The following is a 13,494-nucleotide window of genomic DNA, read 5'->3' on the forward strand; positions in this document are numbered from 1 at the left end:
TAAACGGGATCACAGGTCTGGTTTTTCATAAGCCACCTTGAGATGTGCCTTCAAATTGGACATATAGAATTTTTCTTTATTAGTACGCTATATTAGTATTTGCTTCCCTTCAGTGACAGCAATTTGTCCAACTGTGGTTCACCTGCAAAGCCGTTCCCAGCCCCTTCTAGCCATGTCCCTGGGTCCAATCTCACAGGCACTCTTTGGTTTAATAGATTCATTTAGAGGAGTGCAGGAGTTCATGCAACCTTATTTAGAAAACGGGCATCTCAGAGCTCCAAAGCTCAACATTGTTTTTTATTTAGGGGGTTGAGCTAGACTCTGATATACTTGAGTTAAACATACTTTACAACTCATTTACAATGCAAAGCTCCTTACCTTGCAGGGCTACACTGTAATGCATCATCTCTACTGGTGATTTTGTAAACATCTACGATCATTTTAATCATTTGTGCTTAACGTGACACTGAGACAATCTTATTTAAGTCTTATTAAATATTACAGTTAGCATTCAGAAGATGAACTGTGTTTCTGTCCTTTCAGTGTTCAGAGGGTCCTGTTTTGCTTGGTCACTGCTCCAAAACCATTATGTCATTGTTCCCCGAGTCACCTGCCAGGGAGTCGCACCAGGCGGCAGCATCAAGCCTGCGTTGGTTCTCCCTGAAATAAAGTGCATTCTGATGCATCGCATTTAAGACGCATTGGTCACAACTAGCTTAAAATGTGTACAAAGCTTTTAATATAGCTCTGTGAATTCAGTGTATTGACCGGCGCACAAGGAAACTTAAATCCACATATTTCTAAATGGAGTTCGGCGACGGTTGGTTTCTCTAAACGTCCCAGATCCAGTTACCGCTGGTTACAGCAACGACATTTAAATGGAATGATAAATATTCAATGCGAGCCCTGCTCGGCACCCTGCTAATTTTCCCAGATGGCTAACGGCTAAGCTAACCGGTAAACTCGTGTTGTCAGTGTCTTTAATCCAAACTCTGTTGGTTTTGTGCCCCAGATCGTGCAAACCACAGGGCACAATAAAAGTCTATAAACAACGTAAGTGAAAACTGTATTTCACTGGATTTTGTGGGGACCAAAACTATACGTTAGAAGAAGAAAAGCAAACCCAGTCAGTCCAAATTGACATGATTCTGCCGAATTGACTTCCTTACACAACACACGTCACTGTGACGCGTTGCATTCTGGTAAATGCAGTTAACCTGGGTTTAAGGTCGTAAATGTACACGACTTAACCCGACATACGCGTTTTACTGTTTGAGTTTCTCGCGTTTCCAGCTAATGTTCGAACAGGGAGAAGATAAAAATGCAGTCATTTTGATGCTGGTGCGTAGTTGTTTAAACATAGATAAAGAGAAAAAAACTACAAATCCCAGTAACTGACGTCATTACGTATGTACGTCTAGCAACGGCGAACAGCTAAAGGAAAAAACAGCCGCTTCCGTGTTGTTCTTGTGTTATTTTGTAAAATAACTGTCGTTAGCGGAGTCAAAGCTCGCCTGACAGCCTCGCCGGAGTGTGAATATCATGGTTTTGTGAAGCTGACACACAGCGTCAGCCTTTTTTCAGCCAAAATGTCGCTGCTGCAGAGCTCAAAGAAAAAAGACAAGCGTATTTTGTCTGGTACCTGCCCAGACCCGAAATGTCAGGCGAGGCTTTTCTTTCCTGCTTACGGCTCCGTTAGCATCGAGTGTACCGAGTGTGGTCAGCGCCACGAGCAGAAGAACCTGCAGAACGTTGAGGAAGTCACCGACCCCGATGTCGTGCTTCACAATCTGCTCAGAAACGCCCTGCTCGGCGTCACCGGGGCCCCGAAGAAGGGGACCGAGCTGGTGAAAGTGATGGGGCTTTCTAACTACCACTGCAAGCTGTTGTCGCCCGTGCTCACCAGGTATGGCATGGACAAACAAACCGGCAAAGCCAAGCTTCTGAGGGAGATGAACCAAGGGGAGATGTTTGACTGTTCCATCCTGGGAGACAGAGCTTTTCTCATTGAGCCGGACCATGTTTCCACCATAGGCTATGGCAAAGATAGGTCAGGCAGCCTTATATACCTCCACGACACTCTGGAGGAGGTGAAGAAAGCCAACGGCAACAGAGAGTGTCTCATCCCGGTGCATGTGGACGGAGACGGGCACTGCCTGGTCCACGCTGTGTCCAGAGCTCTGGTGGGGAGAGAACTGTTCTGGCATGCTCTCCGTGAAAACCTCAAACAGAACTTCAAGCAGAATCTGGAACGCTACAAGGCACTTTTTCAGGACTTTATAGATGCTGCAGAGTGGGAGGACATCATCAACGAGTGCGACCCTCTTTTCATCCCACCAGAAGGCGTACCCCTTGGACTACGCAACATCCACATATTTGGCTTAGCCAACGTCCTCCACCGACCCATAATTCTCCTGGACTCCCTGAGTGGGATGAGGAGCTCCGGGGACTATTCTGCCACCTTCCTGCCTGGACTGGTGCCGGAGGAGCAGTGCAAGGGGAAAGATGGGAAGCTGAACAAACCCATCTGTATCGCCTGGAGCAGCTCCAGCAGGAACCACTACATCCCTCTGGTGGGAATCAAGAACACGGTGCTGCCAAAGCTGCCACCCCGTCTGCTGCCAAAGGCCTGGGGCGTCCCTCAGGACCTCATCAAGAAGTACATCAAGTTAGAAGCGGATGGGAGCTGCGTGATTGGCGGAGATCGCAGCCTGCAGGATAAATATCTGATGAGGCTAGTTAACGCCATGGAGGAGGTATTTATGGAGAAGCACAGCATCCACCCGTCGCTGGTGGCTGACGTTCACCAGTATGTCTACAGGAGGACTGGCGTGATTGGCATCCATCCAGAGGAGGTCACAGAGGCGGCAAAGAAGTCAGTGATGGAAAATCGGCTGCATCGCTGCCTGATCTGTGGCGCCCTTTCTGAGCTCCACATCCCACCGGAGTGGCTGATTCCCGGCGGTAAGCTCTACAACTTAGCCAAATCCACACACGGCCAGCTGCGGCCGGATAAGAACTACAGTTTCCCCCTCAACAATGTGGTCTGCTCTTACGACCCCCAAAGGGATGTTCTCCTCCCAGACTACAAACTGAGCTCCCTCAACACCTGCAACTGGTGTCACGGCACGTCAGTCCGCCATATCCGTGGAAACGGCTCGGTGGTTTATCTGGATGGGGACAGAACCAACACCCGCTCCCAGGGAGGGAAGTGTGGGTGTGGCTTCAAACACTACTGGGAGGGGAAGGAGTATGACAACCTCCCCGAGGCCTTCCCCATCACGTTGGAGTGGGGGGGTCGGGTGGTGCGAGAGACAGTGTACTGGTTCCAGTATGAGACTGACCCTTCATTGAACAGCAACGTGTACGACGTGGCCATGAAGCTCGTCACAAAGCACTTCCCGGGCGAGTTTGGCAGTGAGATCCTGGTGCAGAAAGTGGTCAACACTATCCTCCATCACACGGCCAAGAAGAACCCGGACGAATACAACCCCGTGTCCATCGACGGGGCTCATGTCCAGCGCCTCACTGATGCCTCAGAGTCTCAGCAGCCGGCGGACCCCCAGCCGCCCACAAAGATCATCCTGACGGGACAGAAAGCGAAGACGTTGCACAAGGAGGAGCTAACGATGAGCCGAGCAGAGCGCAGCATCCAGCAGAGCATCAGCGAGCAGGCCTTCGTCACCCAGAAGCGTCGGACTGACAAACTGAAGCAGGAGCAGAAAGGCCAGGGCCGGACTTCTTCACCCGGAGGCTCTCCAGAAACCTCCTCCTCTTCAGCTCCAGCCACACCCACCAAGTCCTCCTCCCCGTCTTCGTCCAGTAAGGAGAAAAAGATTCGTGTGACTACGAGCGACGGCAGACAGGCCATGCTGACTCTGCAGGCCCACACGACCTTCTCTGAGCTGCAGAGGAGCATCAGCAACCAGTTCAGCGTGCCGCCGGCGCAGCAATGCATCCGCTACGGTTTCCCACCTAAGGAGTTGGTCCCACCAAAAGATGGCGAGGAAAACGAGCCAGTGGCGCTGCAGCATGGTGACAGGGTGACTGTGGAGATCCTAAAAGGCCCAGAGGACAAGAGCCCTGCGGCCTCCATTCCCCGAGCCTCCAGCTCGCACTCCGCCCTGCATTCAGTGAAGAGCGAGGACGCCGTGACGCCCGGAAGAATGAGCAGCCGGGAACTCCAGGACAGCATCGACCTTGAGATGTCCTCCCTTTGTCTCCTAGCAACGTTGATGGGTAAGGTTACATGTAGGGTACCAAGTAAGTTAGTGAGTGAAGCAAAGTAATGTATTATCACAGCAACCTGTGCCACAAGACTGAATGTGACAGGAAGTGTAAGTTTAGGATATTTCAGAGCATAAGATCCATCCTGATATAAAGCAGAGCAAAAGATCTTTGGTCGCACAGCTTACCTGTACTGTACGGCCTTCTGAAGCGAAACTGGCTGCACATAAAAACAAGCTGTGTCACTTTGAGATGTCACTAGAGGAAAGTTATTGTGCTGGAGCTGCAGCTTCTTTTCACTTTAAAGATGCTGTGAATCCTGAATTCTTTGCTGACGTGTGGATTCGAATATCACAGCCGAGACACTGATTACGTTCTTTGAAATCAGTGATCGTCTCCGTTTTCAGCAGATAGTGGGCCTGTCTTGAAATCGTCTGCCTTATTAAATGAAATCCATGCTGGATTCAATTTTGCAAAGGGCCAGATTTGATCCTCAGGCTTTGATTTTGTCACATTTGATCTAAGATATAAAAGCTTGTTGGTCTGATTGAAGGCTGCCAGGAGAAAACTATTTTTCTCCTGTGTTGTTCTGCACTTCAGGAGCTAAAACCCGCTCGTCAGGTTTAACAGAGCCAAGTGGCTGCTGCTACTTTCTTATTTTAATAATTCACTTCTTAGTTTGATTTTAGAAACATTCCTTTCTACAATAAAGCTAAAGGAAAACAGTCCTCTTTTTCCTATGCTTGCATAAGGAAACGTGTATTTCAGTTATAATAACTTGAATCAGTCATTCAGTCCGGCTCTTGGCTGTTGCTTGTTACTGTACAGAGTTAATCTGTGACTTAGCAGTGAGTTATTTACAGGTAAATATACAAAGAAGCACAAAGGTTCAATTAGACTTAATAAAAGCAGGATAAAATATGATAAAAATGTGTCCTGGCTTCTGGGGGTGAACATGCAATTATCCATGACTGTAGTTGAGGCAAAGAATGTGTCGACTGACTTTAAGTCTTTTTGGCCATTTTATTAGCAAAGATGTCTTCAACCTTGAGTAAAACTAAACCCGACGTATGTTTTAATGTCTTCTGTCGCAGTGATTTTCCTTTGGTTGAAAGCCAGCTTCGATTGGCGTCAAATGTGTTTTTAGTACATGCAGAGAAAACCCTGGTATGGAAAAAATAACATTTCCTCAAACATGACAGTGCTGGTGCTTCAGTTTGCTTTAAAGTTCAACTTTTGATCATTAATCATTCAAAGATAACGATTGAACTCGTTCTGCTGTCTGCCCTTTCATTAATTTGACCTCTTGTTTATATTTTCATTATAATTAGCATCTCTATAGTCAATGTTTGTTCACAGGTTGAGCTCCTGACGATACAAACCTACTGTGCTGGGGCTGACGGTGTGTTTATAGAGAGTGCTGTCAGGTTAATATCATACAGCACTTTATTTTATTGATTAATAATCAGTCAGAATGATAACGATTTGTACAGTAAACATCTCCTGTTCCAGTTTCTCCAGCATGGGGATGTCTTTGTTTTCTGTGTTCACTCATATTATTGAATGTGGTGATGATGATGATGGATCATCGTCGTGTTTAATTTATTGTCTTCTTGCAATGATGCTGCTGCTTGCTTAAGACTGCAGAGTAAGCTGAAGTGTGTTTGTGTGTGTGTGTGTGAATAAAGAGAACAGCTCCAGGTGTGCAGCGCACATGCCTGCTGGTTTCTGATTGGCTGGTGCAGGCAGGTGATCAAAAAACTGCCGTTTGCTCTCAGCAGCTGATTGAGCTCCCAGGTTTCTGATCAGCTGCCATGAGCAAACAAGAGACTTGTTTTGTGTGTGAGTGTGAGAATCTGCTGACTCGAGCAACTCGCTCCCTCCCCGTCTCACCTGCCAATCAGGTCAAAGGTCACAACTGCGTTAGGATAAACAGATCGGGCCGTGTGACACACACAGAGCGTCTGTCGATATTCAGGAAGGTTTCGGCTGCGCTCCGAGCGCTCCGCAGGCCTGACGCTGCACTTCCTGTCAGCACCGAGCTCGTGTTCAATAATCCCCCCGCCCGGCCCCGGCCAGGATGAAACAAAGCATCCGCTCACCAGACAGTGCCTCCAACCCAGAGCTCAGAGTTCACACAGCTGAATGGAGCAGACCTGTAGCTGAATATGTGCGACGTGCATTACATATAAACACACAAACAAAAGGAAATGCACCGTCACGCACTTTCAAATGGACTCAGTGCATCAGTGCAGTGTTGAAGTCCCTGTTTTACTGACAGGATATTTGAAGCTAAATAAACACCTGAATATGGTTTTATCGCCTTTATTTATTGACAGTGGTTTTGTACACCAAATAAAATTTAACCTTAAACCAGATTTTATTTCATTTTAAGCTTAAGTTGTTGTTTTTGCTCATTTCACTTTCAATTTTCATTGTCTGGAAATGATGAGTTTCAGTTTAGTTTTCATGAGTTTTGGTGGTAGTTTTAGTTTTGTTCTTATATATTTGGAGGTTTTGTCAGGTGCAAAATTTTAAAGGTTAACACACTTCATACACATTCAAGTCCCAGACTCATTAAACAGATGCACCAGATGTTCCTCAGGCTGGTTGTGTTGAAAAATAAAGTGAAAAAATATTGTTTACAGTAGCTTTATTGCAAAGTCTAGTTTTTATTTTTACTGTAGCCAATTTATTCTTGGTTCACTATAATAACTTTGCCTGAAACTGAATCATTAATGAACCGTTTTAGGTTTTCTCAGCAGAAAAACCCACATCGACACATTCCACTTTAAGTTTTAGATTTGGGAATTAATGGAGACAATGATCAGTGACAGACTGGACATTTATTTATTGGCTTAGATGACTGTTATTGCAATAAAAAAGGGTTTATGTCTCAGATGAGATGGATCATTTTAATCACAGCAGGAGAGTACAAGTGGATTGATATTTTCTGTCGAGGTTGTTGAGACTAAATATGAAGCAGCTGAAGGACAATGGCATTTATTAGAGGACCTCTAAAACAAGAGACGGTAAATGTAGATGAAATGTAGAATATAAAAATGTGAATGTTCCTACAGAGTAGCAGCAGCATGAGCAGCAGTGCGAGGTTAAAACGAGGGGGAATCGCTAGCCTGGCTTTACCATCAGCATCAAAGCTGTAGATGTTGTATGTGGTGTGAGCTTCACTGAGTGTGAAAGCAAACATACTGGAACCACAGAGGTTTCTATAAATGACTGACGATAGCTGCTGCTTGCAGCTTCATATTCATCATGTAGAAATAAATGTGATGTCACACCTTTATCAAGAAACATTTCGTAGGTTTGTCCACCACTGCTTTCAGTTTTAAATATATTTTTACATATCAGCGGCTTCACTGTACGCCAAACAATGGCGAGGTCAGAGTATCAACTGTATTTCCACTCTTGTGTCTTACATTCAGATGTTTCGGTCTCTGTTTATTTTTGTGCTGCTCTGACCGCTCACGTTCCTGCCAAAGCTGTGGCCTCTGCACTCTGACACCGAGGACTTCTGTGGTCCTACATTGTGCTGTCCTGTGTAGCGTCCTGCTCACACAGACACATTTTAACCTTGTGTTGTGTTTAGGACCTCGTCTCATTCGTTGGATCCTTTTAAAATGTTTGTCTTTGTTTCAGGTGAGGATGTTTGGTCGTACGCAAAGAAGCTGCCACACTTATTCCAGCAGGGCGGCGTCTTCTACAACATCGTTAAGAAAGACATGGGTAAGCAGGCTCTGTGTAACAGAGCAGGTACATTTATACATGTGCGTTTGTGTGTCTGCATCACTGTGAACCGGAGCTTATCATACGTGAGCTACTTTTTTTAAAGGCTTCTTTGCTAACTAATTATTAGACAGATTTTAAACATGTGCAGAAATGTAGCAGAAACACACGCGACTGATCAGGTGACGCCTGAGAGCAGAAAAGTTCAGTGAATAAAATTCACGAGGCTGCAGGAAATGAAATGTTTCTTCCCAGACCTGATGATCAATGCGCTCTCCCAGTGGTCCACATTTGTGCCATATTCCGGGTTCCCAGCACACACCTTACAGGAACTCCTTCCCAGAGAAGAAAACGGGGTCTGTTGTAAACATGTGGAGAGGATTTCGATTAGATGATAGTGCCCAGATTTCTGGTAAATAAAGGAACGTGGAGTGGCTCACTGATGTGTGCTGAGCTCTGGTCCTCTGCAGCACAGAGGAATATATGTCAGAGTTTACAGTCAGATGAAGTTTGATTGAAATATATCGATTCTTGTCACATGCACGTGACTCCTCAGACATGTCTGAAAGCAGATTGGTGTGATTAAAGGATCAGTTTGTTTTTATCTGTCATATTCTTTATTGTAAGTTATTGCAAACCAAAAACTAATAACACAGGATCCTTTATGGCGACTTCTTATTTCCTGTTATCAGATTGTCAGACTGTTGCTGTGTTTCTATCTGATGCTCTGGAGCTAACCGCAGCATAAATGAAAGCAAACCCTTGAACCTTTGTCAATATATTTGGTACATCCCACCCGAGGGAGGGAGAACAGCTGTGTTATTAAAGTTGACCTATTGTGCTTTTGTTTACCTGTCATAGATATATTGTTACAATGGTGGATAGTCAAGTCAGCCGCGAACTCGCTGTGAGCCAAACGCTCCGACTGCAGTTCTCCAAACACTGTTTTTCTACTCTTGGATCTGTGTGACGGCGCTAAGAGGGGATATCGCTAATATGGTCATTTGAATCTTTGCAGGTGTTTCAGAGCGCGTAACTAAAAGCATGAGCTTAGTTTGATAATAAGAGAGCTTAAAGAAAAACAAAATTACAAGTTAAATCTAAAACAATAAAGTTTGACAGCCCTCACATGCTCTGCTCCCACTGCACTGCACAGTTTCACAACGTTACAGCTGCTGAAATGTTTGTGAGCTTATACACAGGCATCAATGCAATAACACGAATATGTTTCCTGTTTCAACTTGATTGGCTCTTTGGGGGAAGGCGGAGGACACTGGCCATCTGTAGTATCTGAGAAGTCTCCCATAAATTGCAGTTCAGATTTTTTTTCTATATCAATTGTGTCTGAATGTGAGAATAAAAGTTTCTTGCCTACTGATTTAAACCTTTTCTTGTGAGGGGCAGCCAATCAGAGTTGGCAGAGCTGAAGGCTTGTTTCAGACCAAGACCCAGGATGAGATTAATAAGGATTATTTTAGACTGTGAATCATGTCAAGCTGGGAATGACCTCTCTCTCTCTCTCTCGTTCAGGCCTGATGGACGGGAAGCACTGCACGCTGCCTCACCTCACAGGGAAAACCTTTGTTTATAATGCAGCAGAGGAGCGTTTGGAGCTCTGCGTGGACGCTGCCGGTCACTTCCCTGTTGGGCCTGATGTCGAGGAACTGGTGAAGGAGGCCCTGGTGCAGCTACGCTCTGAGGCATCCGGTAGGGGCAGTAGAGAGGGTAGTCCCTCTCATGGCGTGCTGCGGCTGGGCAGCGGTGGCGTTGTTCGTAAAAAGGAGCAGCTGCAGAGTGTCACAGCCTTTCAGGGAAAAGGCCACTCTCTGGGCAGCGCCGGAGGTTCCTCACCACCAGAACACCGCCCTATCACACGACAGCACAGCAGTGGCGTGGACCTGAGTGCCAGCGTGTCCCGAGGACCCCCGGACCTGTCGGACATCCCCGAGGACACCACCAGGGAGCTGGTCCGCATGGCTCCGGGCTTCGTCACCATGAAGGACGGCCGTGGACTCGACCCCAGCCTGATGGAGCAGCAGCGAAGGAAGCTGCAGGAAATGGTGTCCTCCATCCAGGCCTCCATGGAGCGGCACCTGAAAGAGCAGCAGAGCACCGCCTCCGGGGGTAGGGCTGCCCAGGAGCCGACGGCCGGAAGCCAGGCGGGTGAGGACCAGTCGGTGTCCACGGCCGACCACAAACCGCCAGCTGCAGTGTCGACAACGGCAGCCATCAAACCTGAGCAGAAGGTGGAGGAACCGGAGGAGATGGACAGCCAGGACGCCGGGCAGAGTAACGCCACCGAACCCATGGATCACTCCTGATCACGCCTGAGCCCCAGCACCGCCCCACCCCCGCACCCGCCTGACCGGCATCTGTGGGTCATAACACCTCAGGTCGGATCCTCAAGCTTTGGTCTTCATCGTGTTGCGTTGTCTTTACTGCATGACTAAGAGCGGGCCGACTGTCCTCGCCGCTGCGAACTCCAGGTGGGACAGCCGTCGATGAAGCGATATATTGTGACGCGCTGTCTGCGATATGTCATCGATTCACCCATTTCACAGATCTGTTGCAGAAGCCGTTGCCATGTGTGTTTACACTGTATCCACTGTAGCTCGCCTGTCAGCACCGCTCTATGAAAATTTAACACAGTAATGAATAAATACAACGATGTGATCCCCACGTTGATTCAAAATAAGTTTTTCTCTTAAGTTGATGATGTATCGTGAACAACTGTCTCACAGTATATCGCAGAGTCGTCCATAAGGTGACGGGATTCTGTCGTTAGGCCTGCGGTTCCCACCTGCAGACGTCTAATCCTCTCGCTGTGAACACTTACGGATCTCCGAGGAGGAAAATCCGGTGAGACGCATTCCTGTAGATAGAAGAAGTCTTAATCTGCCACCAGGAAGGAGAGTAGCTGGCCGCCGCCAGCGTCGCGTCCTGCAAACATGCTTCCGTCAAAGTGCACGCTCTGAAAAGTGCGCCGGCCTCCGTACGCATCAACGCCTTCAGAATCTGCTTTCCACCCTCCGTTTGTCTGAGCTCTGCAGGGAGAACTCTGATCTGTGTTTGCTTGATTGTCTGAATCCTCCTTGATGACTTTATATTTTTACTTTACCTTTTTGCCCCTCTAACCATCACCAGTTTAATGGTTTATATTCTAGAAAAATCAGAATGAAGCCCCTCACAACTTCCAGGCAGAGAACTAACTGCAGTTTCTATTTGTTGTATCTAAAATTTAACCGCACGCTCTCATCTCCACGTGTGACATATTGCAGTTTTGTGTGATGCCACCTGCGCCTCAACATCAGTAATAAGGCGTCTGTCGATATCTGTGCCTGTAGCAGTATTGAACATGTGCTGTGCGAGACCTCCAAAGTCCACATGAGCTGGTTTGTTAGTACAAGTTGTTTGGTGGTCCGCGTCCCATTTGGACCGTTGTGTTTTGCACTTTTAATTTTTTCTTCTGTTTTGTTTGTTGTTTACTTGACATTTGATTTGCTTTTTAGGTTGATTGTATGGAAAAGACGGCCTTGTTGTATTTGTGCTCTTTTTATGGCTTTTTGAGCATCAGATGAGTGTAACCATATTTAAATGAGAAGTTTTATTGCTCAGTTACCACCTAACAGTAGCTGGTTTGAGCAGAAAGCTGCATCCATAAGCTGCACACAGGCACAGATGTCTGGTGATTAATGCTAATCAACAGACAAATAAAATACTGGAACGGTCTCTTAGCTGATGGGTCGCTCGTCACAATTTTAAACGTCATTAAAAAATTCTCCAGAATGCTCCAACAGCACAAACACAGTCGAGAGGTCCCGTTCAGTGACTCTGATTAGCTGAAGCCTAACAGCTACACCTGCCTGTGTCACCACCCACCTGTCAGGGCCACGCCCCCATTAATGCAAACTTTAAGCCTTATCAGTGTCCAAATGAATAAGTTAAATACGATTAACATTGTTTACAGTTCATCAAATTTTTAATATTTTTACTTGCGGGTCTGCAAAGGCTAAGCTCGAGTGGCCATTAGCTTCATTAATGGATGTTTCTGGTTGGTCGGGCTTCTTAAAAGATCTTAGTTTGGGTTCCTGTGTACCCCACTTCACTGCCAGTGTGTAAATGTGGGTTTGACAAAAAGTGTTACGTGTTAAAAACAAGAACTAATTTATTTCTCACATATTTGTTCCAGCTGTATTTTTATTCACCTTATGTATCCCAGGTTAAATATTTTAAATTTTTAACACCTAAATTTAAGTTTCATCTGATCTCCAAACACTGCAGATTCATGAGAATCTGTGTAAATGTAGCAATAAAATGCCAAAGATGTGTTAGAGATGCACATGTAGTCAACAAGAGTCACTTATGATTTTTTTTACTATAAAATTCCCAAGACGACCTCGACACGACGTGTTTGAACATAAATGTTACGATCCACTCTGCTCTGGACTATTTTGTGTTTGTTATTAAAACTCTTGAAATCAGTACCTGAAAAGACTTTTGTCTGAGGTTTAGAGGGACATAAACATGAAGCAAATATCTGGTGCTTTAGAAGCTAAAGATGAAATGCCTTGAGATGTGAGCATGAATATGAACTTGAGTGCAGTGCAACGAAGAGAAATTGTATTTATTGCCTGCAGGTGGCGCCGTGTTGAATGTGCAGCAGTAATGAACTTCCTGGAGGTCGAAGCTTCTCCTCGGTTTACCTGAAAACACTGTAAAATAACTCTGCACTGGACTGTTATCTTATGCTCAACAACTACCTTTCCCATGAGTCTTAGCCACAGGAGCACAGTTAAAGTATTATGGGAGTCAGCGAAATCAAAAAGCGTTTAGCTTGTAGAATTTATAGAAAATCCAAAATGAGCTGCGGAGGTTTGTGCAGGTTAAAGCGAACGGCTCCTCCTTATGGAGATACTCTGAAAATACTTTGTGAACAAGTTGATCTTCACATCCCAAAAGTTAAACATGTGCTCATCAGCTGATCAGGTTACTTCATAAAAGGCCCAAATATCAAAGTAAGAAACCTAAAGCTCCATTCAGGTGGGATTCATGTCTCAGTGGTGCTTTGGTGTGGCCTCGGGAGGCTTTCTTCTTCTTCTTTGCTCTGAAGATGAACCTTCTGCTCCTTCCTAACATTTAAGGTTTGGTTCTCGCTTCATTTTTTCTCTTTTCAAAAGCAGAACACAGCCAAAGAAAAACCGGGTTCAAGTTTTCACTGGAGTTTAAATTCTCGTGATTGATCTAAGTTTTGGTTGGAGGAAGTCCTCGCTGGGCCTCTGTGCTTCTGTCCTATGCAAACATCTTAACTGAACTTCCAGGTCTAAACACCACCTACACATTTCAGCTGAACCTCCCAGACTCACCACCAGGTGGCCCTGCTGTCAGTGAAGGCGTCTCATAGAGATGCACTGATTGTGGAAATCAAGTTAAACTATTGTTTTTAAAACAACAGCTTTTGGGAATCATATATTACAGTTTTTCACTCTCTGAATGAGAAAGAATTCACTTGTACAAATTGAGGAT

The 13,494-nt window shown here is 45.8% G+C and overlaps 1 protein-coding gene across 1 annotated transcript; it reads left to right on the forward strand.

The window, feature by feature from the left end:
• The first annotated feature begins 901 nt into the window (after nt 1-901).
• On the forward strand, nt 902-12,452 carry vcpip1 (valosin containing protein (p97)/p47 complex interacting protein 1). Its single transcript, XM_086271677.1, has 3 exons — nt 902-4,239; nt 7,885-7,971; nt 9,502-12,452. The coding sequence occupies exons 1-3, from the start codon at nt 1,590-1,592 to the stop codon at nt 10,290-10,292; spliced, it is 3,528 nt and encodes a 1,175-aa protein (XP_086127803.1). The 5' UTR covers nt 902-1,589; the 3' UTR covers nt 10,293-12,452.
• Nucleotides 12,453-13,494: the final 1,042 nt, after the last annotated feature.

The sequence above is a fragment of the Aulonocara sp. 'chitande type north' Nkhata Bay genome, linkage group LG18, assembly GCF_057382095.1.
Source record: "Aulonocara sp. 'chitande type north' Nkhata Bay isolate Kocher_YH1m ecotype deep benthic linkage group LG18, A_spYH_male_GT1.1, whole genome shotgun sequence".
NCBI lineage: Eukaryota > Metazoa > Chordata > Actinopteri > Cichliformes > Cichlidae > Aulonocara > Aulonocara sp. 'chitande type north' Nkhata Bay.